Source organism: Dicentrarchus labrax, unplaced genomic scaffold, assembly GCF_905237075.1.
Source record: "Dicentrarchus labrax unplaced genomic scaffold, dlabrax2021, whole genome shotgun sequence".
Classification (NCBI taxonomy): Eukaryota; Metazoa; Chordata; class Actinopteri; family Moronidae; genus Dicentrarchus; species Dicentrarchus labrax.
This window is the reverse complement of record NW_026136708.1, coordinates 23,886,290-23,912,596: the sequence shown is the minus strand read 5'-3', so window position 1 is coordinate 23,912,596 and position 26,307 is coordinate 23,886,290. Positions and strand designations below refer to the sequence as shown.

Sequence of the window (26,307 nt, the reverse complement as noted above, 5' to 3'; positions counted from 1 at the left end):
CACGTCATTCAGCTGATAGCCACGTCCCGCTCGATTATAGAGTACAGAGGAGGAGGCGGAGACACATCTGCTCCTCCACTGCATCATCTGAAACAGTTCAGAAAGTAAAGATTCAGATTGTTGAGAGAATTTCATTATTATTATTAATTATTTAATTAGGAGTTTGATTTTATATTATATTATTCTATATTAGGTGACGTCTTCAGATTGCTTGTTTTGTCCCTAACGCCCGCTGTCAGGCCTTCAAATATCTTCTGTGAGGATATGATTCATAAAGAATCTGAATAATAATTATATAATTAAAAGAGATAATTTCTGAGATAATTACCTTGAACTGAAACAATATTCAGCCTGTGTAATTCCGTCTTTTCGTTTATCTCCGTTACAGTTCTTTCGTCTGTGATTTGTTCACAGTTCCTGATTAATGAGGTCAGTTCTGTCTCATAAGCATCTTCATTATGGAAGAAAAGGTTATTGACGAATATATTTCCTCACAATTTTTGATAACAGAATTAACTTTAACAGTGTATATTTTCATTTTAATTCCCGCTGTAACGGAGAAAGAGAGAGAGTTTCTCTGTTATTAGTCAGAAATTGAACCTGAAACTAAACTTCGGTGATCTGTGAGTGTTCCTGCCTGCGTAAAGAGAGGGTTGTGGGGAACCATTATTCTCTGCAATTAGAGGTAAAAACACCACAATTGAAAGGAAGGCTGAATGTTCTGTTCTGTCAATTACCAACATAAAAACAGTCTCTAAGTCTGGACCCTGCACTGGTTGATAGACGTACACTCAGCAGCAAAAAATATATAGAAAATATAGAAAAACATGGAATTAACAATCTGAACAAATTACAACTCGTCTGTATAAAACATGATTAAAGGTTTCAGTGGATCTTTTTATCTGCAGACAGGAAGTGTGTGTTAGTGGGGATGATGAAAGCAAGAGGTTGAATTACACTAAATGAGGAACGTTTGATGCAAACTTTCTTTTACAAAATTACGTCCATAAATCGTCTTCTTTGCTCCTGGAAACGGAGGACAGCAGGAACGACCTCATAATGACAGTCATTTAGGTGGAACACTTTGATGTAAGTGTGCGCCAGAGGAGGCGTCTGTCTGTCCTCCCTGAGTGTCCACACTTGACCTGCAGCACAGAAACACAGACAGACAGACAGACAGACAGACAGAGGACTTTCAGCCACCGTCTCTGCAGTGTGTGTACATACGTGTTGTTGTTGTTTTGTCAGTGTGTGTTGTGTGGTCCACAGGTGGTGGACTGTTCCTGGGACGAGACGGTGAAGATCTACACTCCTGCCTGTCTGTCTGCTGGAACGCACGGCGCAGCGTCGTAGAAGAAGGGCTTCCCCGAACCCACTGCTTCCCAAACTGTTTCTGTCGGTTCCCTTTTTGTGGATAAAGTTATTTCTCAGAGCATAAAAAACATTTACTTAACTCACTTTTTGCTAAATAATATTTCCATTCCCTGGAGACTTATCCGAACCACAGACCCAAATATCTTTTTCCAGATGGGAGAAATTGTTTCCATCCCCAATTAAAGCTGCAGTAGGTGACACTGATAAAAATATATTTGTCATATTTGCTGAAATTTTCACTACATCCTGACAGTCGAACATGAGACAGATATTCTGTGAAAATATCAGGTTCCTCTGGTTCCTCTGGTTCCTCCTGATGGGATTATCTGGGAATGAGACTCAACAGTCAACTGTCCTTACAATATTTTTATAACCTACTGCAGCTTTAACCCCCGATCTTTGGTCTGAAATGTATCCCCGAAGACAGACCTAACCCTGACCAGGTCGCATTAGGACTGGGTCTTTAGCCCCCGACCTGTCCCCACAAGGTCAGAGTGTATACTGCGACAGGTCCCCAATAAGTAACAAAAACACGTTCACACGCACACATATTTTTTGAATTTCCATCATTATTTGAAACATTTTGATTGAATATGAAGTTTCAGGGAGAAAGAGCATTAAGTGTCACATCACACAGCTGATCAGGGCTGGGCAATTGAGCGGGCAGTGGGGCAAGAGCCACCCCATTATCCCTGTCCTAAGGTTAGAGAGAACATACTGCTTTCATATGAAACCAGATCTAACAAATCCATCAGTACCAACCATGCCATGCTAGCATGTCGGCAACGCGCCAAAGTTAGCCTAGAGTGTGGCGACGGAAAAAGTGGTATGGCCATTTTCAAAGAGAGGAAAGAAAGAAATTTAAAAAAGGGTTTTTTCTTTCTTTCTATGAAACATCAGATGTGTTTATGTGTGTTCTGAAGTCTGAACCCTGGAATCAACAGTTCACCTCCTCGTTATAAATACTGACTCTTATCAGCAGCAGCTCTGGGAACCTTCCACCTGTTTAATGAGAACTCTCTCACACTCACAGAGGAGATCCAATCAATGATCTTTCATTTACTCTGAAGACAACAAGTACATTGTGTCAGCTCCTGTAACAGCATGAAATAAAGTCTCTGCTTAGTGTTGTGTTCACTTTACTGTGAATGATACAGTGATGTTTATAAATCTATTACGTCCTATAATGATCTATAATATCTTTAATGTCTGCGTCTGTTCTTTCGTTTATTCTGTTTAAGACTAAATGTCAGCTGTGAGTGATGTGAAATGTCAGTGCCTTTAATAAAGATCAATATCAGCAACAGAAACAGTCTCACTGCGTCTAAATCGTTGCCACGGTGATCAGAGTTAATAATCCAGATACAGGGGCAACGATACGATCAATACAGTTTGATAGAGTGAGTGGAATCGTTTTCTGTCAGGATGTAAATACAGTGAGGATGAAGATGAAGATGAAGAATATCTCTCTGGCTGCAGCCAATCACAGCTCTCCTGGTGATGATGCGTGAACGGTTCCTCTCTGCCCTGCAGGGGAAACTCTTCCTCTTCCTCCTCTTCATCTCCTGCTCCTCCACTTGTCCATTTCATGTCCTCTAATCTTTCTTCATCTTCACCTCCTTTTCTTTAATTTTTAGGATCTATGAACAGAAATATGACGAGCAGAGACCACACTGATGTCACTGATGTTGATAGTGTTGTTTCTCAACCTGAGGTCCGGGGACCAACAGGGGTCCCTGAAGGAGTTCCAGGTGGTCTCACATTATAATAATATAAAACAAAACTGCTATATAAATATAAATGTAATATTTCTGAGAGTAGATCCTCCTCCACACTGACCTGTACTGTAAATATATTGATACAGATTATTGTTTTTATATTATTTTTCTCTCTGCTGTTATTTATTATTATTATTATTTCTATCAAATCTTTATATCTTATAATTTGTGTTTCTCAGTATTTCTTTCTGTTTTATTTTTATCTTTGATGTTTGTATGAATGGTGTCAATAAAGTTTAAACAGGAAGCTTTTAATGATCATTCAAATGTTTTCTAACATAAACTGATACATTTTTATTATTGATCCAATCAATCTTTCATTAATAATTTAGAAATGTTCAAATATTGTCAAATAAACTCAAATTGCATCCAATAGTTTGTGTCCTCTCCTCTTCGTCTGTTCTTCCTCCTCCTAACACCAAACACTGTGACTTCAGTCGATACACAGAAATATGACGACCACAGAGACAAATACTGATGTCATCATTTCTCAACTTTTTTCCATTCATGCATTTTAAAATATTTCCCCAGAAAAGAGCGATAGAAGAGAAACAGCTGACACACTGGTACAGTGTGAAACCAGCAGAATATTCCAGTGTTATTCTCTCCGGCTGCTCTTCCTCCACCGTTCAGCCTGTTTGTGAGCCACACATTCATTTAAAAATGCATATTAAACCGGATTGAAGACGTTCCTGCTGTGTTTTAACTTAAATTACTTGGCCTAATCTATATTACCTATAGTTTGTGGAATAATGGATGCATTGGGGGATTTTTCTCTCCATCCCAGCAGACAGCAGGCCCCGGTCTTAATCTCCTCCCGTTTGAATGCGTCCTCCTCTGTCTCTGCCTGTTAATTGGAAGCTAATGGTCTGAGCTCGATAAGGGCGGATCTTCCTCCCTCGTGGCCTGGAAACTGATTTTCTGATGAAGTATTTCAATTAAAATATTGCCCAAGCCATTTCCACGCCTGTTATGAGTGATGCTGATGTCTCTGTTTCTGATAAGGAGGAAGAGGAGGAGGAGGAGTGATAACAGAATGATGGCATACGTCCAAACAGTTTACTTACAGAGAGAAAAGCTGCAGGTGTTTTTATTGATTATTTTATTGTTTTACATTTTCTGGCTCAGTTCCAGTAAACAAAGCACAATGTGTTTGTTTCTGTCCTCTTTCAACATAAAGCCTCTGTTAACTCAGTCAGTTAGCTTTAGATTCAGTCAGTTAGCTTTAGATTCAGTCAGTTAGCTTTAGACTCAGTCTGTTAGCTTTAGACTCAGTCAGTTAGCTTTAGACTCAGTCAGTTAGCTTTAGACTCAGTCTGTTAGCTTTATGTTAGCAGTATGTTCACTCTAACCTTAGGACAGGGATAATGGGGTGTGTGAACACGTTTTTGTTACTTACTGGGGACCCGTGGCAGTATACACTCTGACCTTGTGGGGACAGGTCGGGTCCTAATGCGCCTGGTGGCAGAAATTACAGACTGTACATTTACACTTCTTCTGCTTCCAGTTTCTTTGATGTTTTTCTCTGTTTCGTGACGTACAAACACTGAACGGTTCTCTTCCTCTGGTTCTGCGTTGCTGGTTCCGCTGAATGTTCTGCTTCCAAACACTAACCTGCTTTTAAAGAATCTGTTGATTATTTAATCTTTTATCTGTTCGTTTTCTGATTAATTTTATCCCTGCAGAGGCTTCAAGATCTAAATTCTTTATCTGTTACGCCAATAAAGCAGATTTACACTGAACTGAGAGAGAGAGAGAGAGGGGGGAGGGGGAGGGGGGAGAGAGAGGAGGGGAGAGAGAGAGAGAGGGAGGGAGGGGGAGAGAGAGAGAGGGAGAGAGAGGGAGAGAGGGGGGAGAGAGAGAGAGAGGGGTAGAGAGGGAGGGGGAGAGAGAGAGAGGGAGAGAGAGAGAGAGAGAGAGAGAGGGAGAGGGGGGAGAGAGAGAGGGTAGAGAGGGAGGGGGGAGAGAGAGAGGGAGAGAGAGAGAGAGAGAGAGAGGGAGGGGGGGAGAGAGAGAGGGGGAGAGAGGGAGGGGGGAGAGAGAGAGAGGGAGAGAGAGAGAGAGAGAGAGAGAGGGGAGGGAGAGAGAGAGGGGTAGAGAGGGAGGGGGAGAGAGAGAGGGGGAGAGAGAGAGGGAGGGGGAGAGGGAGGGAGAGAGAGAGGGGGAGAGAGAGAGAGAGAGAGAGAGAGAGAGAGAGGAGAGAGGGAGGGGGAGAGAGAGAGAGGGGTAGAGAGGGAGGGGGGGAGAGAGGAGGGAGAGAGAGAGAGAGAGGGAGAGAGAGAGAGAGAGAGAGAGAGAGAGAGAGAGAGGGGGAGGGAGAGAGGGAGAGAGAGAGAGAGAGAGAGAGAGAGAGAGAGTACAGTGGAGGTGAAGACAGTAAAAGAGCAGATGTAGATTGGTCTGTTTGCTTCCAGGTGAACGGCTCTGAACCAAAGATGGAGGGATGATGGACTTACTGTGAAACTGTGTACCAATATTCATTTTATTGATCGTCTCTCTTTACCTCCGGAGTCACCGGGACGTTGGTGGTTTCCTGTACTGAGGTATGCTAGCTGCCATATATGGTCACATCTAAAGAAAGTTAATGTCAGCAAAACACTAGTTTACTAACAGAAGATAAAGTCCATAAAGTTCCAATCAAAGTGCAGAGAGGAACCCTACAGGTTTATCAGTGTAAGGTTTATTGTTGTTTACTGATGTTTGAATGCTCAAAGTGGAACGTTTAAAGGGGCGGAGCCTATGAGCATGACGGTTTCTATATATATATATACACTGTAGTTTAACATAGAGCGGGTACACAACCACAGTGAACTGACCTCTGACCTCTCACTGTGTGAATGAATGAATCTCAATGAGACTGAACTATATTTATGTTTTCTGTTTGTTATTGATTCATTTGTATGAAAGAAACATTGATTGATTGTTGATTAATTAGAAGCAGCAAATATCCCGTGTACTGATCATCACTTTTTGTAATATTACTGTATAATTCACTAAAGTTCATCCTGCTGGGTTTTCTTTAGGTTGTTCCATCTCTTCCAGAACTGGTTGGACTCGAGGGATTCCTCAGTTTCACAGAGCTGGTTGTTGCTGCGTTGTTCTTTCTTTGTTTTTAGGGTGTACTTGTATTGTTTCAGAGTGTCTCATATTGACAGCGTATGTTGGTGATCTGGGTCTCTATGCTTTTCATTTGATCATTTCCTTAAAGTTCCTTAGGTTTTTGCATTCAGTGTCAAACCATTTGTTATTGTTCATTTGTTGAGATTTTGGTTTGGAGGCTTTCAAATTAGACAATAGAGCCAAATGAGGAAACATTGAATTGATTTTGTCCACAGCAGAATTTACACCAGAATTATTATGGGGAATGTTTCAGTTAGAAATAAATGAGTGAAATGACTCTCTCTCTCTCCTCTCTCTCTCTCTCTCTCTCTCTCTGTGTCTCTCTCTCTTCCCCTCCTCTCCCTCTCTCCCTCCACCCCCCCCTCTCTCTCTCACTCACTCCCCCCTCTCTCTCTCAGTCTCTCTCTCTCTCTCTCTCTCACTCCCCCCCCTCTCTCTCTCTCTCACCCCCCCCTCTCTCTCTCTCAGCCAGGAGACGCTGCGGCAAAATGTCATATTTCCCAGGCAGCGCTCTCAGAGGACGAGCTCCCCTCTACTGTACACCTCCTACACCTCCTCCTGCTCCTCCAGCTCCTCCTGCTCCTCCTGAACTCTGCTGCAGCTTCTGCTCTCCGGGAATCACTTCTCCTCCTCTTTCCTCTCCTCCCTCACTTACCGGAGGGTTTGTTACCGGTTTGTTTTGCGCACAGTAAAACTCTGCTGAAGTCTCCCGCTGAGGATGATGGGAGAGAGGGAACCAACAATGGCTCAGCTTCTTCATGTGTTAATTATCTGCAGCTGAAGCAGAACCGGAGCCGCAGAGGATCTCCTCGTCCCTTCAGCTCTCACTTTCTCTCTGGAAGAGCTCCTGGATGCGGACTGTCCCTCCACTGACGGCACTAACGCGGGCAGCAGCGGTGCGTCGCCGCCGTGCGTAAAAACCTCCCGGCTCAACCTCTCCAAAACCCCGGGCACCGACAGACCCGTCTCACCTCCTGTCTGACTGTCGTTAAAACGGACCACCATGGATGTGTTCAAGAGCCGGCTGTTGGGGATCTCCGTGGCCGTTGCGCACGGCGTTTTCTCCGGTTCCCTCAACATCCTGCTCAAGTTCCTCATCAGTAATTATCACTTCGGCTTCCTGACGCTCATCCAGCTGCTGACCAGCAGCACCGCGGCGCTCACCCTGGAGACCCTCCGGCGGCTCGGCAAGATCCAGATCCCCCCCTTCAGCAAACAGCTCTCCAAGGTAAGAACACACTGAGACCTCCAGCTGCAACTTATCATCTGATGAAGCTGAACTATAAAGCTCAGAGAGGCCAGAATGATGCAATTATTACAAATAATCATACTTTATTAACTAAATAAATATTATATGCTTAAATTCTAAACTTAATATATTGAACGTTGGTTAAAGGACAAGGGTAATAAAATCCAGTTTTTCTTTTGATACAAAAATAATAAAATTATTAAAGCTTTTTGGGTTTCAGATCCTCTTCCTGCCTTTAACCTGCAGCTGGAATCATATATTTATTATAGATTGAGATTATTTCAGGGATACACAAAGTAAAGTTTCATTTTTATTTGTTCCAAAGTTAAAAAGTTTCTCCATCGTCACAGTTTAATGTTTGTGTTTATTTAATGTGTAAAATATAATGCAGAGCGGACGGTTCTCACTCTGGACCAATATTAATAAAACTGCCTGTTGGTGCTTTCCAGTTAAGGACTGACTGATTGATTGATTGATTGACTGATTGATTGATTGATTGATTGATTGACTGATTGATTGATTGATTGATTGATTGATTGATTGATTGATTGACTTGATTGATTGATTGATTGATTGATTGATTGATTGATTGATTGATTGATTGATTGATTGATTGGCTGACAGATTAGCTGAGTTGCTGATTGACTGATACAATTCATTAGTTTTATTGGTGGGACTGTTCATCAGTATCACCAAAGACAGAATGGTGTCAGAAGCTGGAGAGAACCTCAGTGTGTGCAGCAAAATAACGAAACAAAAAAATGGTAAAAGAAGTTCTGACAGTGCTAACGTTAGCCAGCTAGGCTAACTAACCTCCAGTTTCTGCAGCTGGTTCAGTATTGTCGGACTTCCCTTAATCAATAATCAGAGAAATACAGAGGAACACCTCTCTGGAACATTTCCATCACTGCAATCAATATCTTCATTATCTTTATTCAAAAACACCTGAAAAAGTCTCGTTTTAGCAAAGATTCATAATGATTCTCAGTTTAATGTGTTTCATCTGCAACATTATTAAAACAATTCTATCAGTCTTCTATTTCAGCTGCTTCAATGTTGTTTTACACAAGATTTAATCTGTTTTTCTCTTTTTACACTAAAATAAATACATAAAAAATAAACTCTATCTCCCCCTGGTGGCTGACTGCAGTATAGACTCTCTCTCTCTCTACCCCCCTGGTGGCTGACTGCAGTATAGACTCCATTTCTGTCTCCCCCTGGTGGCTGACTGCAGTATAGACTCTCTTTCTCTCTATCTCCCCCTGGTGGCTGACTGCAGTATAGACTCTCTTTCTCTCTATCTTCCCCTGGTGGCTGACTGCAGTATAGACTCTCTCTCTCTCTATCTCCCCCTGGTGGCTGACTGCAGTATAGACTCTCTCTCTATCTCCCCCTGGTGGCTGACTGCAGTATAGACTCTCTCTCTATCTCCCCCTGGTGGCTGACTGCAGTATAGACTCTCTCTCTCTATCTCCCCCTGGTGGCTGACTGCAGTATAGACTCTCTCTCTCTATCTCCCCCTGGTGGCTGACTGCAGTATAGACTCTCTCTCTACCCCTGGTGGCTGACTGCAGTATAGACTCTCTCTATCTCCCCTGGTGGCTGACTGCAGTATAGACTCTCTCTCTCATCTCCCCTGGTGGCTGACTGCAGTATAGACTCTCTCTCTCATCTCCCCCTGGTGGCTGACTGCAGTATAGACTCTCTCTCTATCTCCCCCTGGTGGCTGACTGCAGTATAGACTCTCTCTCTCTATCTCCCCCTGGTGGCTGACTGCAGTATAGACACTCTCTCTCTATCTCCCCTGGTGGCTGACTGCAGTATAGACTCTCTCTCTCTATCTCCCCCTGGTGGCTGACTGCAGTATAGACTCTCTCTCTATCTCCCCCTGGTGGCTGACTGCAGTATAGACACTCTCTCTCTATCTCCCCCTGGTGGCTGACTGCAGTATAGACTCTCTCTCTCTATCTCCCCCTGGTGGCTGACTGCAGTATAGACTCTCTCTATATTTTAGGTCGTTATCACGCTGATGTTTGTTCATTTTTCATCAGTTTGGTTTTAATTAGTTATTTGAAGATATAAAAAGGGGGTTTCACGTTATGATTGACAGCTGAGCCCTGCTCACCACTCAGTCGGACGGCTGTATGGGCGGGACCTCGATACCGTGGCTCCAACGCCGACCCCGATCACTCCTGCACAGACTCTGGCTCTGAATAGAGACAGATGATATTCTGGCCTAATTTTTGTACAGTGGGAGAAGGTGGAGACGTCCATCTTTTATATGTCGAGTATGTTGAATTCTGTAAAACGTTTCAACGTTTGTTCGCCGTTATAAAAGGCAGCTCTCAGTTGACACTTATGCTGCGTTCCCACCAAGGTGAATAAAATTATTTGTAAGAGTACTTTACATGCAAAGTCAATATAAAGAAGCGAAACAGACGCATACCACGGAAGACTCTAATGAAGCAAATTCCCATTTGGGTCTTCTACGCAAGTTGAAAAATTTCACGTATTTCTACATAAATCTTATCAGCGAAGTTGTATCAGAAGAAATGGTGGAAACGATTATCGTAGTCGTCACGTTAGTAGCACACATTTAAAAGATCACCTTTGGGGCATGCAAAATCAAGGTGGTTAAAAATGTGGTTTTAATGTAACTCAATGAGTCATTTTTAGCCACAAAGGTGTCCAGAGGGAGTATCTGGCACTACATAAAAAATACGAATGCAATCAAATACATTTTTGTTGCTAAACTTCCAAGACTCTAATCACCACCAAAGCCTTATTCCCCTACTGTTTATTATATGGAAAATAATTAATCTTTTGTGCTTTTTTGTAATAATAATGAAATAATTCAAATAATTAACCTGCCATTTAAAGGGTTAAAATCCTAAAAATGATTTAATGTTTGGTAGTTTTTTAGAGATTTATGAAAAAAAAAGCTGAAAAGAATATTGATGTATGATGATTTAATAGCAGTTTTTTTTGTGCATGTACATTTTTGACACAAAGGTGTCCAGAGGGTAATACATTTGAGGAGAGCACAAGGGTTAAAATGGTTTCCATTTTTCTTTGTTGTCTTATAGAATAAGTTTAGATCAATATTTCTTATTGATATATATTTTTAAATCTTGTTTCTAGTTTTTTTTTCACGGTATCAGATTAAATTTTTAAATGCACAGCTGAGCAGATTTACACAATTAATCATGAATAACCACAGTGAAAATTAAGTTTCTAAAGAGGCAGAAAACAGACTAATAAAACAACAATAATTAAACTGAACTAAATTTAACTCTTAAAAACTGCAAATCATTTTTATTTTCAAAATCTGAAAATCTGAATTTAGTATTACCGTACTTTAGTTTGTGACCAAAATAATGGCAAAACAAATTTGCTCTAATTGCCATTGTATTTAAAATAAGCATTAAAAAGTGTGTCTATGTAACATACATTGTGGGGACTTAACACAGTCACGTTATGGGGACTGATCTCATAGTGGTCCCCACAAGGTGAATCAGTAACTCTTAGAGTCAAGACTTATTTTATGTGTTATGTGTTGAACTGCGATGTAGACACTGTGGTTAAGGTCAGGTTGATTGATCAGTGTACTTTATGGCCAACAGATTTTTGTTTTAAAATGAGAAAACCATAATTGGGAAACAATTTGTTTCCCGACTACCATTTATAATAAGGGGAACAAAACAAAATGGAAAATGGAAATACGACCTGTTACCTGACTTGATTTGATGTACTTATAAATATAAACCGGGAATTAAAAAACGTGTGTGGAAATCTCATTTTAATTCCCGATTTCCATTTATAAGTACATTAAATAAAGTCATATAATAGGTCGTTTTTTTAATTTTCTTTTTTTATATTTTCAAAACAAAAAATTTAAAAACAAGTTTGTTTTCTGATTTTCGTTTTCTCATTTCTAAACAAAAATCTGTCAGCCACAAAGTCCACTGAGTTTAATCCTCCAGGAAGTCAATGTCACTAAATGTGTGTTTCTGTCCGTCTGTGTGCAGGAGTTTGGATCAGTGTGCATCCTCTCCACGCTGCAGTCCACTCTCACTCTGTGGTCTCTGCGCGGCCTCAGCCTGCCCATGTACGTCGTGTTCAAGCGCTGCCTGCCGCTCTTCACACTTAGCATCGGCGTGTGTGTGCTGAGGAACGGTGTGCCGTCCGTCGGCGTGGTGACCGCCGTCATCATCACCACCGCTGGAGCCGCGCTGGCTGGTAAACACACAACTCTCATTACAGTCTGTCTGCAGAACCAGAGATTTGGGTTTGTTATGCTAGTAGCGGCCCAAAATCATACACATCAGGCCGTGGACCAGTATTTTCCACTAGGGGGTCTCTTACATCAAAACAATAACAAAATATGAAGTTTGATGAGGTGCCGTCATTGCAGTCAGCTTCTCCCGGTTAGGATTCCTTCAGTGTTCATGGTTCAGGAGGTTTCTACCGGGAGCCCAATGATCCACAGAGGTCTCCTCCTCTCCAACACAAACAGACCCGCTGATTAAAACCACTAAACACACTGAATAAAGCAGTTTAAAAATTATTCAATGTTAACTTTTTCCATCCATTTCTTGATCCCTCTCTTCCTTCTAATGTCATTGTCTCTTCAACTTCTTTTAACTAAGCAAAAGAAAACAGAATCTTTTCTATATATTTTTTTAAAACTATCGCAGATAAACAACTTTTTCCTCATATGTGAAGCTGTTTAACCGTTGCATGAAGTTCTGGTCCTGTAAAGATCCTTTAATCGTCTCTCCCTGCAGTAAATTTCCCCTCTTCCATTACACTTAATGATCCTGAAGTCATAAACAAAAAAACCTACAGATAATTCATTTCCTGAATCAATCTCCACCGCTACCGCTCTCAGTGTCTCTCTGGCAGGAGGGGGGTCCAAACATGAAGTGTGAAATGTGCAGAATATGAATCTAATGGACAGATTCATCATTCAGGGTTTAATCTCGGTGATAATCACATTTTCTCCTGTGAAAAATCGAATATTTGCATCTTCCAGACGTCTTTCGTGGATTAATCAAGTGAGGAAACGTCATAATGTTGCATGGAAAGTGGATTATAAGTAAATATTTCTTCAAATAGTGGCTTTAAAATGCATCATTATCTCCTTAGATGATTTTGTCATGTAAAAGTGTGACATTATACGATTACAAAACCTTATATGGTTCTCGGTCAACATTTGTTTCTTTTAACCTTGTTTATAACCGTTCACCTTAAAGTTTTTATTAACACTCTGTTGTCTCTTCCTAACTCTCACTAAATTACGTACATTTTATTCATGCAGCCAAAAATTAAAAATCATAAATTTGTGTCTGTCCTAAGACCTCAGTCACCTGATTCAGGGTATTCAGATGAGGAAAAAGCAGGATAACGCTCTTCAAGTCCAGCCGGCATGTCAAAGGTCCTGCACCGGGACGGTCCAGAGGAGAGAAAATGTGTTGTTTTTTTAATGAAAGTGACTGTGCAGGTTATTTTTAACATCTCAATCAGTTAAATATTATCTGGCCTAATCAGCTACGTGAAAGCCGGAAGCTTGCGCTTCCTTTCTGAGGAAACTGCAGGAGGAGTGCCAGTTGACAGAAGCTCTCAAAACAGGAGGACCAGGATGCTATAAGTCAGTTAGCTGTAAGGTTTGCTGGGACATCAGACGGTTTGAAACTGTGTGGAGATGTACTGCGAACTGACACAGGGAGAAAACGAGTCAACACCGGGCCCCAATGCAAAATGATCAGAGCATGCCTTTCCATCACAATCAGAGAACCATGATGTAATGTCAGTCGTGAATTAAGGAAATTAAAGCAGCTATAAAACTACCAGCAACAGTGAAATGCACTGCACAGCTGACACCTAAATTAAATGAAAACAGACAGCCGTGTTTTAGAAGATGAGTTATAATAGGAAAGCTAAGACAGTGAGAAACTAGACTGTTTGACCAAATTGGTGTCGGAACACCATGAGAGATTAAAACCTTCACACATATGAAACCATGATCCTATTAGTCGACGCACAATGTTTGTATGTGTTTCATGTTGTTGTTATTGAATGTGAATGACATCCAGCGTGAGACGGAGACACTGTGGAGTTAGCTTATAGCTCACTGACTACTATAACATCCAAGCAGGGTTAGGGTCTGAAGCAGATATGTACGAAAACCAGTCAACCTTATTTTTCTTGTTTGAATCTTGGTTGATTTCCTCCCCAGGTGCTGGCGATCTCACCGGTGATCCTTTCGGTTACGTCACTGGCGTGTTGGCGGTCATCATCCATGCCTCTTACCTGGTCGTGATCCAGAAAACCAGTCTGGACAGTGAATACGGGCCGCTCACGGCACAGTACGCCATCGCCGTCATGGCCTCTCCGGTACGGGACACTGCAGAGGGTCGGGGTTGATTCCCACTGAGAATTGTCACTTCTATCATTTTTAGATTTCCATTTAGCTCATCTTTCTCTTTTCTTATTTCTTCTCTCCATCTTTCTTCAGTTTCACTTGTCCTTTTCTCCCACTTCCTTTTGTTTGTTTCTCTTTCTTTGACTTTACTTTTTATCTCTTTCTTATTCTGTTTCTGACTCTAATCTTCTTTTTCTGCTTTTAGTTGCTTTCTTTACCTTTCTATCGCTCTCATTGTCTTTCTGTCCTCACTTTTTTCCTTTATTCACTTTTTAGTTTCTATGTTTCTGTCTCTATAGCTTGCTTCTTCTTTATATCTTTTTCCTGTTTTATTTCAGCCCCTTTTTATTATTGTTTTATCTTCGTTTCTCTTTTCTGCTTCCTCTATCTCCTCTCCTCTTTTACTGTCTACTTCTCATTGTTTTTTATTTCATATTATATCTCTCAATTTCACATTCTTCCATTATTTTTCTCTCATCCTTTTCCTGTTTTTCTATACATACATTCATTTCTCTTTCTACCTGCTTTTTTTGCTCTTTCTTTTTCTGCCTGTGCTGTTTTTGTGTCTGCCTCTTTTATTAGTTTTTCACTTTATTCTTTAATCTTTTGTCGTAATTTGTTTTGTCTCGAGTCGTCGTTTTTTTTCCCAATCTGCACTCTCGTCTTTCACTTTCCTTTCTCTTGTTTTTATATTGAGCTTCTTTTTCTCTCTTTGTCTCTTCTTTCCTCTTTGCTGCTCTCCCAGGTCCTCCTGGTGTGCTCGATCATCTCCTTGGACACCATCAACATGTGGTCGTACGAGGGCTGGAAGGACCCCCACATCACTGTCATCTTCGTCTTCTGCGTCTTCATCGGCTGTGCTATGAACTTCACCACGCTCCACTGCACCTACATCAACTCCGCCGTCACCACCAGCTTTGTTGGTGTGGTCAAGAGCATTGCCACCATCACCGTCGGCATGCTGGCGTTCAGTGATGTTGCACCAACCGGGCTGTTCATCGGCGGCGTGGTGGTCAACACCGTTGGCTCCATCATCTACTGCGTGGTCAAATACTTCGAGACGAAGAAGAAGAGCTTGTACGAGGACCTGGAGGAGGCTGGGAAGGATGGTGAGCTACCTGGCGAGCCGTATCAAGAGAAACCACCACTGAATGGCGACGGACCTGTGGATGGCACTGGATCTGATCCGGGAAATCCGGAAATAGAGGGAGTGTTGAGCAGAGACGGGCAGGAGGCGGAGGCACCGGCCAGTTTGGCAAACGGAGAGGTGTGGACAGGAGAGGCGGGTGTGAATTCTTGTGTCATGACGGAAAAAGAGGTGCTGGAGATGCAGAGAGAGCACCTCCAGAAGGAGAACACCACCTCCAGTCAGTCTGTTAGTGACAGCTATGTCGGGGTGTGGAGGTCCATCAGACATCTGCAGTTCATGAAGAAAGAGCCTTTGATTGATAACATGGAGCAGCAGAGTCCGTAAGGGTGGGACAGAGACCTGGACAGACTATAAAAATCAAACTGGGAACGAATTAGAGGATAAAAAAGTTTAAAGAAACCAGAGACGGGCAGAATTAAAAAAACGACAGACTACAGCTCTGCGTCCACCGGGAACCTCTTTGGTTAGCAGTGAACAGATGCTTGTTGGAAACATGTTTGCTCCTGTTGCTGCGATACCTCAGTGAAAGCTTTGTGCTAAAAGTTCAATTTTATCACACAAGGCTTTAAATACAAAGCTTTACTAAAAGCAAGAGACACAAAGTCTTTCTCTGTGTTTATGAGGATAAAGAAGAAGTTCCTGGTGGAGAAAAGTGGAGAGTTTTGGGAGAAGCTGCCTGTCGGTGATAAATTCTGCCTCTCAGCTCGTAAAGCTCGGTGGCGTGCAGCGGAGGCCAGGCTAGCCATGGTGTAGCATGATTTGGTTTGCGTCCCCACCGATTAGCCAGCTAGCCAAACAAAAGCAGGTCTTGTGAAAAAAGAGTGCATCTTGTGCAGACATGTTTCTGTTTTGTTGTATGAAACCTGGGTGAATTTTTGTTTCTGATTGACTGGAGGGAACCTTTACATGTGCATCAGATCACTTGTAAAAGCATGCACCGACCACAAAACGTTAACTATGGCTCTGTCACACTGGGTTTGTTTGTTTGAGTCTGAGTATGATTGTTTGTTTGCCTCTCTCGAACCCTGCAGGTCCAGTCACTTGTTTACTGTTTATAGACAGAAATAACGTATCAAGGGGAAATTGAGTCAAAAATAATAATGTGGCATCATGTTGTGTTTCAATTGTGCTCATACATCAGTGATATATTATTTGTTTGTTCCTGTTTCCTTCCTGACACTGCAGTTGTGGCGCTAATAAAGCTATGGTCACACAGTGGCACTGCAAAATTCATCCATACAAATCAGGATAATAAGTGACAATAGGTCAAAAGACTAAAATTTTTCAAAAGATAATTTTAAAAAATCTATTTAATTTTTATTCTGTGTACCCAAACCTAATGCACGTCATATCCTTCTGAGTGTGGCTCTTCAGGCTGCAATGATCAGTGACAAAAGGAGTTAAATGAAGGTTTTAAAATGATTTTAAATCGAGAAATAGCAACAGAAACTTGCTGAGCACTGACAATTTTTGATAAATACCCTGTTTGATGGTCTGTGACGTCTGAGCCCTGATTGCTTGCCATCCTCTAACATCCAGTCAGAGTAAAAGTTCTGTGGTTTGGACCGTATATTGAACATTTCAGCTCCAAGCTCGATCTTGTGTCTTCAACCTCCAGATTTCTGTGTTTAACTCTATGCCGGAAACATTAATCTCCTCTCCCTCAAATAAAGAAAAAAGCTACAGGCTGCTTGAAGAGTTTGGAGAGAAAAAGCTGTCAACCGGTGATATTGATTAATATTGATTTTTCTTCTCACAGTCCCCAAACTTCATTTATCGGTGTAAAAGATCTGATGTCCCCTCGAGCTGCAGCAGACAGGGTGTGTGCTGTTTGAGCAGCCCGGTTCAGACGTTATTCTGAAGATTTACTAAAAAGATAAATATAGTTGTTAAAGCATGATGTGATTTGTTTGGTGTGTCAGGTGTTAATGAGTCAGTGGGCACCACCAAGATGAACTGATATGTGATGTGTTATTGTCAAGGTTTTGGACATTGTAGGAAGGGAAAACACAAATATTTACCAAACCTGTAAAACTGAGTTACTTTAATTCCTGCCTTTTGGACTTTTTGTAAATGTGATTCAAGATGTAACTTGTGTAAGTTAACTTACTGAAGTTAGGATTTTTTCCTAAAATGAACCAAGTAGAAAAACTAAACTTAAACAAACTGCGACCATTTGGCAATGTGCATGCAAGCTTTATTTTGAAAGTCTAACTCAGGGGTCTGCAAGCTGCAGCTCTGGAGCCACTTGTGGATCTTTAGTCCCAAATTCCACCGGGCACAACCAACGCATTCTGGCTCCACTGCGGTCGGCAGAAAAGATCTATACAATGCTCGAGAGACCACCAGAAGCATCTTACTGCTCTGCTCCTTGTAGAATACGGCTGCTCTGTTTTTGATGGAAGCTGCCACCCACTCGTGTCAAGCAGCACAGATCAGATCTCATTAGAAACACGTAGAAAGAATCTTGGCAATTTTCACAAAAAAATACTGCGTGCAGACTCCGGATCAAATTTCATGCTACATCAAGTCAGTCAGAGGAGATTTGAAGCAGAGAAACACACCGTTTGTTTCCTTTTCAAGGACAAAATTTACAAGTCAACAATGTCGGGCAGGAAGACGCTCTGAAACGCTCTCGGTGGGATTTGCAGATCACAGAGCCAAACCACATTGTAAAGCACCATAAAAAAAATGATACGTAGCCTAAATAAATAAGTATTTTTTCATCATTGTTGATTCTTACATTCTCCAGTTGTATAAATGCATAGCTACTACAGTCTTGAGTCTCCCTTGGTAGGCCAGCTATGGATTCCAAATCTAAAAAAAGAAAATTCTGCTGAATCTGTGGCAATAAATTAGCATTATAAGGCTCAAGTGTGTTTTGCAGCCAAAAATGTCTCCTCCTGTAGTACAGGCTGCTGATTCCTATACATTTTTCATTACATCTTGAATTTCCCTCAGGATAAATAAAGTATCTATCGATCTATTCATTTTAATTATATATTTATTATTAATAGAGTCCAGAGGGAAACCTACAGCTTCAGATTCTGATTGGAAGTGAGACCGTGTTGTTTCCATAAAACAGAGAAAATAAGCATTTAGCCTTATTTCACATCCACAACTTCCTGATAATTTCCTATAATGTTTCCTGGAGAAGAAGAAGCGTTTAATTTAGTACCAATTACAGGGAGCATGGAGTTTTCAGTTAATACTCTTCCAGTTAATTAATTCCAATGAACTGCTGCCATAAGCTCTTTTAATCAGCGGGTCAGAAATGTAGAATTTGTCTAAAGGCAAGCATACGGTTCAACAAATGTAGAGAATAAAGTCTCCAATAATCAGATGGGTTTAAATAGATATAAAGCGGAATTACGCAGTTCTTTCCAGGACTCTTCCTAGAAATTACGGTGAGACTGTGTGCGGAAGAAGTTCAGAATTACCTGTGTTGATGTCTATAAGTTGTTTTCTGTCTGTAAAACTAATTGGAGCTCCAGTGAATGTACCGTATACAAACTGAAATGATTTGCAGTGACACTTTGGAAAGCAGTTATCAGTTCTGAAGATGGACACAGCGACATGTTGAAGGCAAATAAACGGCCTGGTGTCAGGAAACTTTGTGAAATGAGCAGCTGGCTTTAAAAAGAGATGAAATGTGTGTTGTGCATGAAAAATCAAGTTTCTACAAGACGTTTTCATGTATTTGTTGACCAAAATAAAGCTAATCTCTAAAACCATAAATATATTACAGGTACGTTGTCTCTGCACACTCACAGAATTCACAGAATCAGCAGCATTGATCTGTTCGTTCTGTATGGATGAATCTATTTTTCATGTCACAGTGCTGTAAATGCTCATTTCACAGATTTCTGCCAGGCTGTGCAGAAATAAAATGCATCATTTCTGAGTGATGGCAGTTTATAGGAACCTTTTTTTAAAGAGTACCATTCAGAGGAATAATGTTGCAGTGTTCCTTTATGCTTTTTTATTTGCTTTTTATGAATTTACAGTCTCTTTGGAGTGACACTGAGACCTGCAGGGACGCTAATGTGCTAATGTGCTAATGGTTTCTAAGAAGCAGTCAGTCACATTGACAGCTCGTCATTGACGAGGTCAGTGAGGTCAGTTCCTCAACGAGAACCACACACACTCTTTGTACTGTTCTTGTGAGGACCTTTGTTAACAATCCTCACTGGAACCCAGACTAGAAACAGGTAGTGGACTATAAACTGGTCTAAGGTTTAGGTGGAAGTAAACGATCCACAATTACCGAGCTGTATCACTAATGAGGGACAAGAAATTAACTTTGGACCAGTTTTTTCTTACAAATACGTCTTACTGTAATTCCACTATTTAAGTAGTATGTAACTAGTAATGTAACTAGTTACATTTTCAAATGAAATAACACAATTACTGATATTTAAATAGACTCGTTACTCATTAAAGTGGAAGACAAACGCAGTGTATCGCATTGATTTTCCAGTTGATGATCTCACCGATCTCACGGTGGCCCACACAGTTCAGTTTATACATTTAATTATTATTAAATACCGACGCAGCAAAGCTCAGTTTGTGTACATACGTGGGAGTCTTCTTCTGAATGCCTGAATTGGTCCAAAAAGGTGCCAGAACCTCTAATTCAGCACAATCCTAATCCCTCACCTCAACCACAGCATACCCCTAACCCTAATTATTTCTGTTTTTTATCCTTTTTCACATTTTTACTGCTGTTTCTGTTTCTCAGCTTTAAGACTTTTTATATGTTCAGGTAACTAATTAAAACCAAACTGATGAACTGAAGTGAATTAGTGATAAAACCCACATGCACAAAGTTTATGTATAATCCATGACAATGAAGATATAGAAAAATAGAAATGCAAACAAAGCATATTGTCAATATTTTAGACCTCCCCCGTCATGTTTTCAGGAGCTTGTGTCTTTTTAGGAGGCGACTCGTTCCTTTAAAGAAATAAAAACAATCAGACAACAAATGTTTTTTGCCCCGTAGCAGAAAGATAATGACCTTTCTCTAGAGGTTGTACACTGCTAAGACGGAGTATGGAGGTAGGTATTTAACACGAGTGTAAATAAATAACTTCAACATTCACACAGATTCCATGTTTCTGTCAGTTGCTGAGTGTTGACTGCGATTAACCTAAATATCGAAAATGTATTCAGTTTAACTCTACCATCACGAGAGAGCATAAAATCACTAATAATAATAATATAATCATTATATAGTTTTTATAGTGGATATATAAGAGCCTAACACCATAAAATTTAACAAATGGATCCAAAATGAATTTACTTCCAAATCCCCGACACATAAATGTTGGTTCTGGTGCTTTTACCTAATTATAACCTTTATAGCATTAACTCTCCTTGGTCCTCACAAATACAGTTAAATCCTCTCCAGGGTGAAACTTCCAGCCCAATACGAGCTGAGAAACAATAATTCCCTGGTTGGTTTTTATTACTTATAAAATTATGTTTTTATTTATTTGCCCGTTGTTGAGTCTGGTTTGTTCCTGAGAAGAAAAAGAAAATGTGTGTGTGGTGAAGTGAAAGGAACCATCTGCTCTTCAGTTTGCATGTTCAATGCAAAGTCAACTCAAATCTCATTTTTTATAAAGAAATCTCTCAGTAGGATATTTGTTGTTGTGTTCTTTGTGTGTGTGTGTGTGTGTGTGTGTGTGTGTGTGTGTGTGTGTGTGTGTGTGCTGACAGAGGTGTTTCCACGATGATGATGGTGTTTTCATCAGCGGTGAAGGTCTAGGTTCACCGCACAGAATACAGACGTAAAGACTATGCAGGCGCATGGACATGATTGGATTATTATATTTATGATATGGGTCATTATGTCTGTATGAGCGTGTGTGTGTGTGAGTGAGTGAGTGTGTGTGTGTGTGTGTGTGTGTGTGTGTGAAGAAGAGGAGGTGTTCGTGCTCTCTGAAGCTGAATGTTTCATCACTGTGGCAGAGATCGTTATCATCCTCCAGGGAAAAAACTCTCTTTCGTCTTGTAAAAATATAAAAACACTGGTTGTCCACCTTAATGGAAGTTCATGGTATCGGTGAGTAGACTCAATAATATCACTGAAACTATCTCGCGGCTCCCCTCTGTGTCTCATACAGACACACAAGGTACCCTTCAGTGCAGAGGTTCCCAACCTGAGGGTCAGGACCCTTTCTAGGGGTCGCCAAGACTACTTTGGGGGTCACAAGGCCTTCTTGATTTTTAAGGCCCGGACACACCAACCCGATTATCGGCCGTCGTCGGACAGTCGGGCGAGGTCGGTGGCTCAAATCGGTCCGGTGTGTCCCGTGCTGTCGTCAGTCGGTGTCGGCGTCGGCGTTCATTTTGGCTGATTCGACATGTGGAATTGGCCAGTGGCCGTCGGCCTCAATGACCAATCTGATTGGTGGAGTGCTAGCCCTTGACTAGCGAATCAGTGACGAGTGCACGAGAGAACCGGAAGTGACGATGATAAACATACTACGCCAATGCCAGTATCTTGTTATTATTAGCCATCGTATTATCCGTTCAGGGAGTAATGACAACAACGATCCTTCTTGACTACCATCAACACTCTCTGATGAAAACAATGACTGACGACAGCGTGCTCTGTGTTTACTAGGTCTAGAGTGATCCGTCATTTCAACACAACACAACACAGATTAGCGCCGCCTGCTGTTATGGGGACGTATTACGCCTCGTGCACGCGCAGAACGTACGCTCCAGTTGGCGTCGTTTTGGTGTGTTTCGGAGGCACTTTTTTGACCGACTCGGGGAGATGGGAGCCGACTGATCAGTCTGACTGCTTTTCTGCTGACGGTCGGCCGTCCGGTTGGTGTGTCGTGGCCTTAAGGGGTGTAAGATTTAAAAACTATACACAGTAGGCCTATATCTCAGTATGTCATTCATTTCTATGAAGATTCTCTGAAGATCGGAACATAGTCTTTATTCACACTGATCAACAGCCTGGATGGATGAGTCAAACAGGACTCTCACCCAGGAGGCTGTGGTTTGTGTCCCTTTTGAAAGTAAAAGTCAACTCCCCATGAAATAAAAAGCAGAGCGCTATTTGCTGTTGCCTGCTAGGACAGAAAATACAGAAATATTGTATCACGATATTTTCTTTTCTGATATCGTTTCTCCGCTTCAAATCTATTCTGATTGATTGAATTGTTTTTAAATTGACATATCTGGTTTAATAAAGGTACAAATTTATATTTTATTGATAGCCGTTTAAAGTAGCCAATAGCGCTGGATGTGCGTTACGGCCCCCTCGCCATGCAACTACAGTAGCCCCATTAGATGACTCTGCCAGACTGGGAGCTCCCAGTGAACAGCACAGCTGAACCGGGCCGAATACATCAGAATCAGAGAGACGCTTCTGAGGCTGAATGCGTTGCGGCCTGTCTGGTGGAATTTGAGGGTTATGTATCAGTAAACTAGTTGTTCCCAACCACTAGGGGTCGCCAAAGCTTCTTGATTTTAAAAGTGTAAGAAAACTTAGTGTATGTATAAAATCTATACAGAAGGACTTTATCAGCGCTTCAGTTCATTTCTGTGAAGAAAACTAAATGAAAGTGTTAAATGTCCGGTGTGTACCACTGAGGAGGATCTATTGGCAGGAATGTAATATAATATTCACAGGTCTGTTTTCTTTGACGCGAGCTGCTTCACGTACACAAACAGCTGGTGAGTATCAGCCTGTGATGACTGGAAAATGACACAACCTATTTACCACAGGTTTCTATGTGAAGGTAACACACACAGTTTCTCATGCAATGGTTGTGTCTATCTTGCTGCCTCATGCATTTCTGTGGTCAGACCACTTCCTTTGACCTTAACATAAAGACGAGAGACAGAGAGTGCATCAAGGTTCAGTGCATTCGACTTCACATCAAAGAAACAGAAATGTTGTGCCTGAGGGATTTCATTGTGTTCATCTCTGTTATCGTCCTCATCGTTCAGTCAAGTGAGTAACATGTTCAATATATTTCACTCCTGTGCAGCCGGTGCAGCCTGTTCTTTGAGTTATTGACTATTTTATCTCCCTTTTTGGTTAAATTGATTGACTGTACTTTGTTGTAGGTGATGGCTCTGAGATTATTGGTGGGAAAGAGGTGCAGCCTCACTCACTGCCTTTCATGGCTCTGCTGCAGAGACCGCTCTGTGGAGGGATACTGATCAGTCCAACATGGGTCCTGACTGCTGCCCACTGTGCTGAGTAAGAAATTCTAAAAAGTTCAATTTACCATTGATGTAACATCATGATCACATCACTCTCACTCTTTACAATGACAACATGTTTTACAACTGATTTAAAGATTTTACTGAATACTTTTACTGATCTATGTGGTCCCTCCCCCTGCTACATCTCAGACCTTTTAATACCGTACACGACGGCTCGTATTTTGAGATCTTTATGTTTTTGTTTGTTTAAACCCCTAACTGTTTTTTTATTCTTATATTTTTACTAAAATTAAATGTAAAGAAAACTCAATATAGTGAATTGTAAGCCCTGTATCGTGAGATTCTTGCCAATACACAGACCTAGTGATAATGCTCATCATTGTATCATTCCTAGCAGTTTAACCTTTAATAAAACTCTGTTTCCTGCTGTCGCAGCATTAAGGAGGTGTTGCTGGGTGTGCACTCCATCAAAGAAAGTGAAACTGAGTCCAGGCAGGTCCGTGAGGTTGTGAGCCATGTTCGCCATCCCTGCTATGACGCAGAAAACTATGCAAATGACCTCATGCTGATTAAGGTAAGGTAACATTGCAGTAACCAGTAGTGGAGACTGATATGGGAGTTTTATTGTGCAAATGTTTCAGAAGAGTGCTTTCTTAAACCAATAACTTCAATATGGAATATTAAATATTCTTTAACATGTCAAAGGACCAATGTGTAGGATTAAGTGGCATCTAGTGGTGAAAATTCAGATTGCAACTAACTGAACACACTGGGAATTAACAAACCCTATAAAGGCAGGCTGTCAGCATCAATAAGTGATTTTCCTTTATTACAGCTTGACAAACCAGTGTCACAGACCAAGACGGTGAAATGTCTCAATTTGGGTAAAACCGTCAGAGACCCAGCAGCTGGCACCAGCTGTCTGGTGGCTGGATGGGGGAAAACAAACAACATGGGCCGGAAAATGTCTGATGTGCTGAGGTCTGTCAATGTGACTGTGATTGACAGAGTGCTGTGCAACACTGGCGAATATTACAGCCTTAACCCTGTTATCACCAGTGGCATGATATGTGCTGGTTCAGATGGTAAAAACGTGGCTGATACCTGTGAGGTAAGTACACATACAGTACCACCTTAAGTATCACCACACAAACAGGAAGCAGAGACAGTTTTGTCAGTTTTGGCTCCTCGGACTGAGTTGGTTAAGTCCATCAGGAAAGTTCACCTCGGTACCGCTGTCGTCAGACTGTCCTCTGTCCTAAGGTTGTTTAATGTAGGGTGATAAAGTTGTGATTTTGTTCCAGTGAGAAAATTAGTGTGTTAGTGTTTTTGTACAATTGATAAAGTTGTGTTTCTATATGAGTGATAGTTGTGGTTTTCTACTAGCAATAAAGTTTATAACGCTTATGTAAGCATGCGTCACATTTTGTTTTTCAGGAGAATTGGATTTTGATATAAGAATAAAAAGATATTGATTTGTATATGAAGGATGATGTAATCTAAAAGGACTACTTGACTACCTGTGCCTACAAATAACGTGTCACATATTTATTGTCTCTCTAGGGGGATTCAGGAGGGCCACTGTTGTGCAATGGAGAGCTAATCGGAGTTACTTCTTTTGGACAGAAGTGTGGCCTGATTAAAAAGCCAGGAGTGTACTCTTTTCTCTCACAAAAACAACTCAAGTGGATCAAAAAGACTTTGGATAAGTCTGAAATATAATGAGCCCTCTCTGTTAATTATTATGCATATGCTGTATAAGATTTAAATTACAAATCACTAGCCCAACCCAGCCCTTTGATTCATGATAATATTTCACCACAGAGAAAGTCACTGCAGCTGCACATATGAATTCATAGAAGAAGTTGCTATTGAGGAACTATTACTATTGGGTAGTGTTGTAACACATTCATGCAGGGGTGGTTTCCTCGAATGTGACTTTTTTGATTTCCTTTTTTCTTTGACATTGTGTCGCTTTAAATTGTTCATTTTTTATTATTTTGACTGTGTACTTTTGACTTTGCTTGTTTAGCTTCCTCACTCCAGTTTCTGTATCAATGTATCAGTTTCCCTTTTACAAATAAAAGGAAATATAATTTTTTATATGACAGATTTGATGAAGAAAAATTTAATTTTGCTTAGTTTTTTTTGTCATTATTTGTCTAGTCCACCTGTATAGCCCTGTTGTGTGTATACTCTTGCAAAGTATTCTAACTCAAACTTTGCAACTTGTAGATTTTAATTAAAGATTTAATTATAAGTTTGAAGTTGAATAGAAGTCATGCAACCGTGTTGAGTTTGTTTATAGCCTAAAGTTAGCTTTTTACTTCTGGCCAGGGGCGGCTGTGGCTCAGAGGCAGAGCGGGTCGTTCAGAAATTGGAAGGTTGTGGGTTCGATCCCCAGCCCCTGGTGCCACATGTTGAAGTATCCTTGAGTTGAATTGCTCCCGATGCCATGCATCGGTGTGTGAATGTGTATGAATGTTAGTTTCTGTTCGATGGACTTTGCCATCACTGAGTGAATGTGTGTGGAAGGGTGAATGTGACACGTAGTGTAAAAGTGCTTAGAGTGGTCAGAAGACTAGAAAGGAAACTATACAAGTACCGGTCCCTTTACCTTCAAAAATCATAAAAGTGGTGTTCATTTGTGAAGATTATCTTGCTGAACAAAATGTGTAAGCATAATAAAACCTTTGGGGATACATCTATATATGTGTGTTAAGCAGGAATATGAAAGCACAGGAAGTGATGTTGATCTTTGCTTTTGCCTTTTGAAATGATTGGTTATAACTGCAGGCAATAAGCTAAGCTACCATATGCTGCCAGTATCTTCACACTGGAAGAAATTGAACTCCTAGCAAAGCTAGAGAGAGATCGAGTTTGGTTAACTGAAGGTACTTAGAAAAAAAAACTTTGTAAAGAAGTTATCAAATTGCACAAAAATGCAGTTTACATATGATACTAAATTATAACAGTATCTAATACAAAAAGCCAAACGCCAGCTAACAGTGCC

General features: G+C 41.0%; 3 protein-coding genes and 1 long non-coding RNA gene across 6 annotated transcripts in view; 3 read left to right on the top strand and 1 right to left on the bottom strand.

The window, feature by feature from the left end:
* Nucleotides 1-2,684, top strand: part of pex7 (peroxisomal biogenesis factor 7) — a 40,935-nt gene extending 38,251 nt beyond the window's left edge. For all 3 annotated transcript variants that reach the window (XR_007885667.1, XR_007885666.1, XM_051409224.1), the window contains one exon: nucleotides 1,270-2,684. Coding sequence is in view for 1 of the 3 variants with exons in the window: in XM_051409224.1 (XP_051265184.1) it covers nucleotides 1,270-1,353 (84 nt within the window). In the remaining 2 variants the exon portion in view is untranslated. The remainder of the gene's footprint in view (nucleotides 1-1,269) is intronic.
* LOC127368435 (uncharacterized) overlaps nucleotides 1-26,307 on the bottom strand; it is a 180,533-nt gene that overhangs the window by 27,596 nt on the left and 126,630 nt on the right. The window lies entirely within an intron of this gene.
* On the top strand, nucleotides 6,726-20,739 carry LOC127368370 (solute carrier family 35 member D3). Its single transcript, XM_051409172.1, has 4 exons — nucleotides 6,726-7,500; nucleotides 11,550-11,760; nucleotides 13,760-13,917; nucleotides 14,691-20,739. The coding sequence occupies exons 1-4, from the start codon at nucleotides 7,276-7,278 to the stop codon at nucleotides 15,417-15,419; spliced, it is 1,323 nt and encodes a 440-aa protein (XP_051265132.1). The 5' UTR covers nucleotides 6,726-7,275; the 3' UTR covers nucleotides 15,420-20,739.
* LOC127368398 (granzyme A-like) lies at nucleotides 22,947-25,397 on the top strand. Its single transcript, XM_051409230.1, has 5 exons — nucleotides 22,947-23,076; nucleotides 23,193-23,328; nucleotides 23,730-23,868; nucleotides 24,130-24,405; nucleotides 24,858-25,397. The coding sequence occupies exons 1-5, from the start codon at nucleotides 23,016-23,018 to the stop codon at nucleotides 25,014-25,016; spliced, it is 771 nt and encodes a 256-aa protein (XP_051265190.1). The 5' UTR covers nucleotides 22,947-23,015; the 3' UTR covers nucleotides 25,017-25,397.

Coding starts and splice junctions, on each gene's coding strand:
- LOC127368398 (XM_051409230.1), top strand. CDS start 23,016: ATGTTGTGCCTGAGGGATTTCATTGTGTTCATCTCTGTTATCGTCCTC. Junction 23,869..24,129: donor ATGACCTCATGCTGATTAAG/GTAAGGTAACAT, acceptor CCTTTATTACAG/CTTGACAAACCAGTGTCACA. Junction 24,406..24,857: donor ACGTGGCTGATACCTGTGAG/GTAAGTACACAT, acceptor TTGTCTCTCTAG/GGGGATTCAGGAGGGCCACT.
- LOC127368370 (XM_051409172.1), top strand. CDS start 7,276: ATGGATGTGTTCAAGAGCCGGCTGTTGGGGATCTCCGTGGCCGTTGCG. Junction 11,761..13,759: donor CGCTGGAGCCGCGCTGGCTG/GTAAACACACAA, acceptor TTTCCTCCCCAG/GTGCTGGCGATCTCACCGGT. Junction 13,918..14,690: donor TCGCCGTCATGGCCTCTCCG/GTACGGGACACT, acceptor CTGCTCTCCCAG/GTCCTCCTGGTGTGCTCGAT.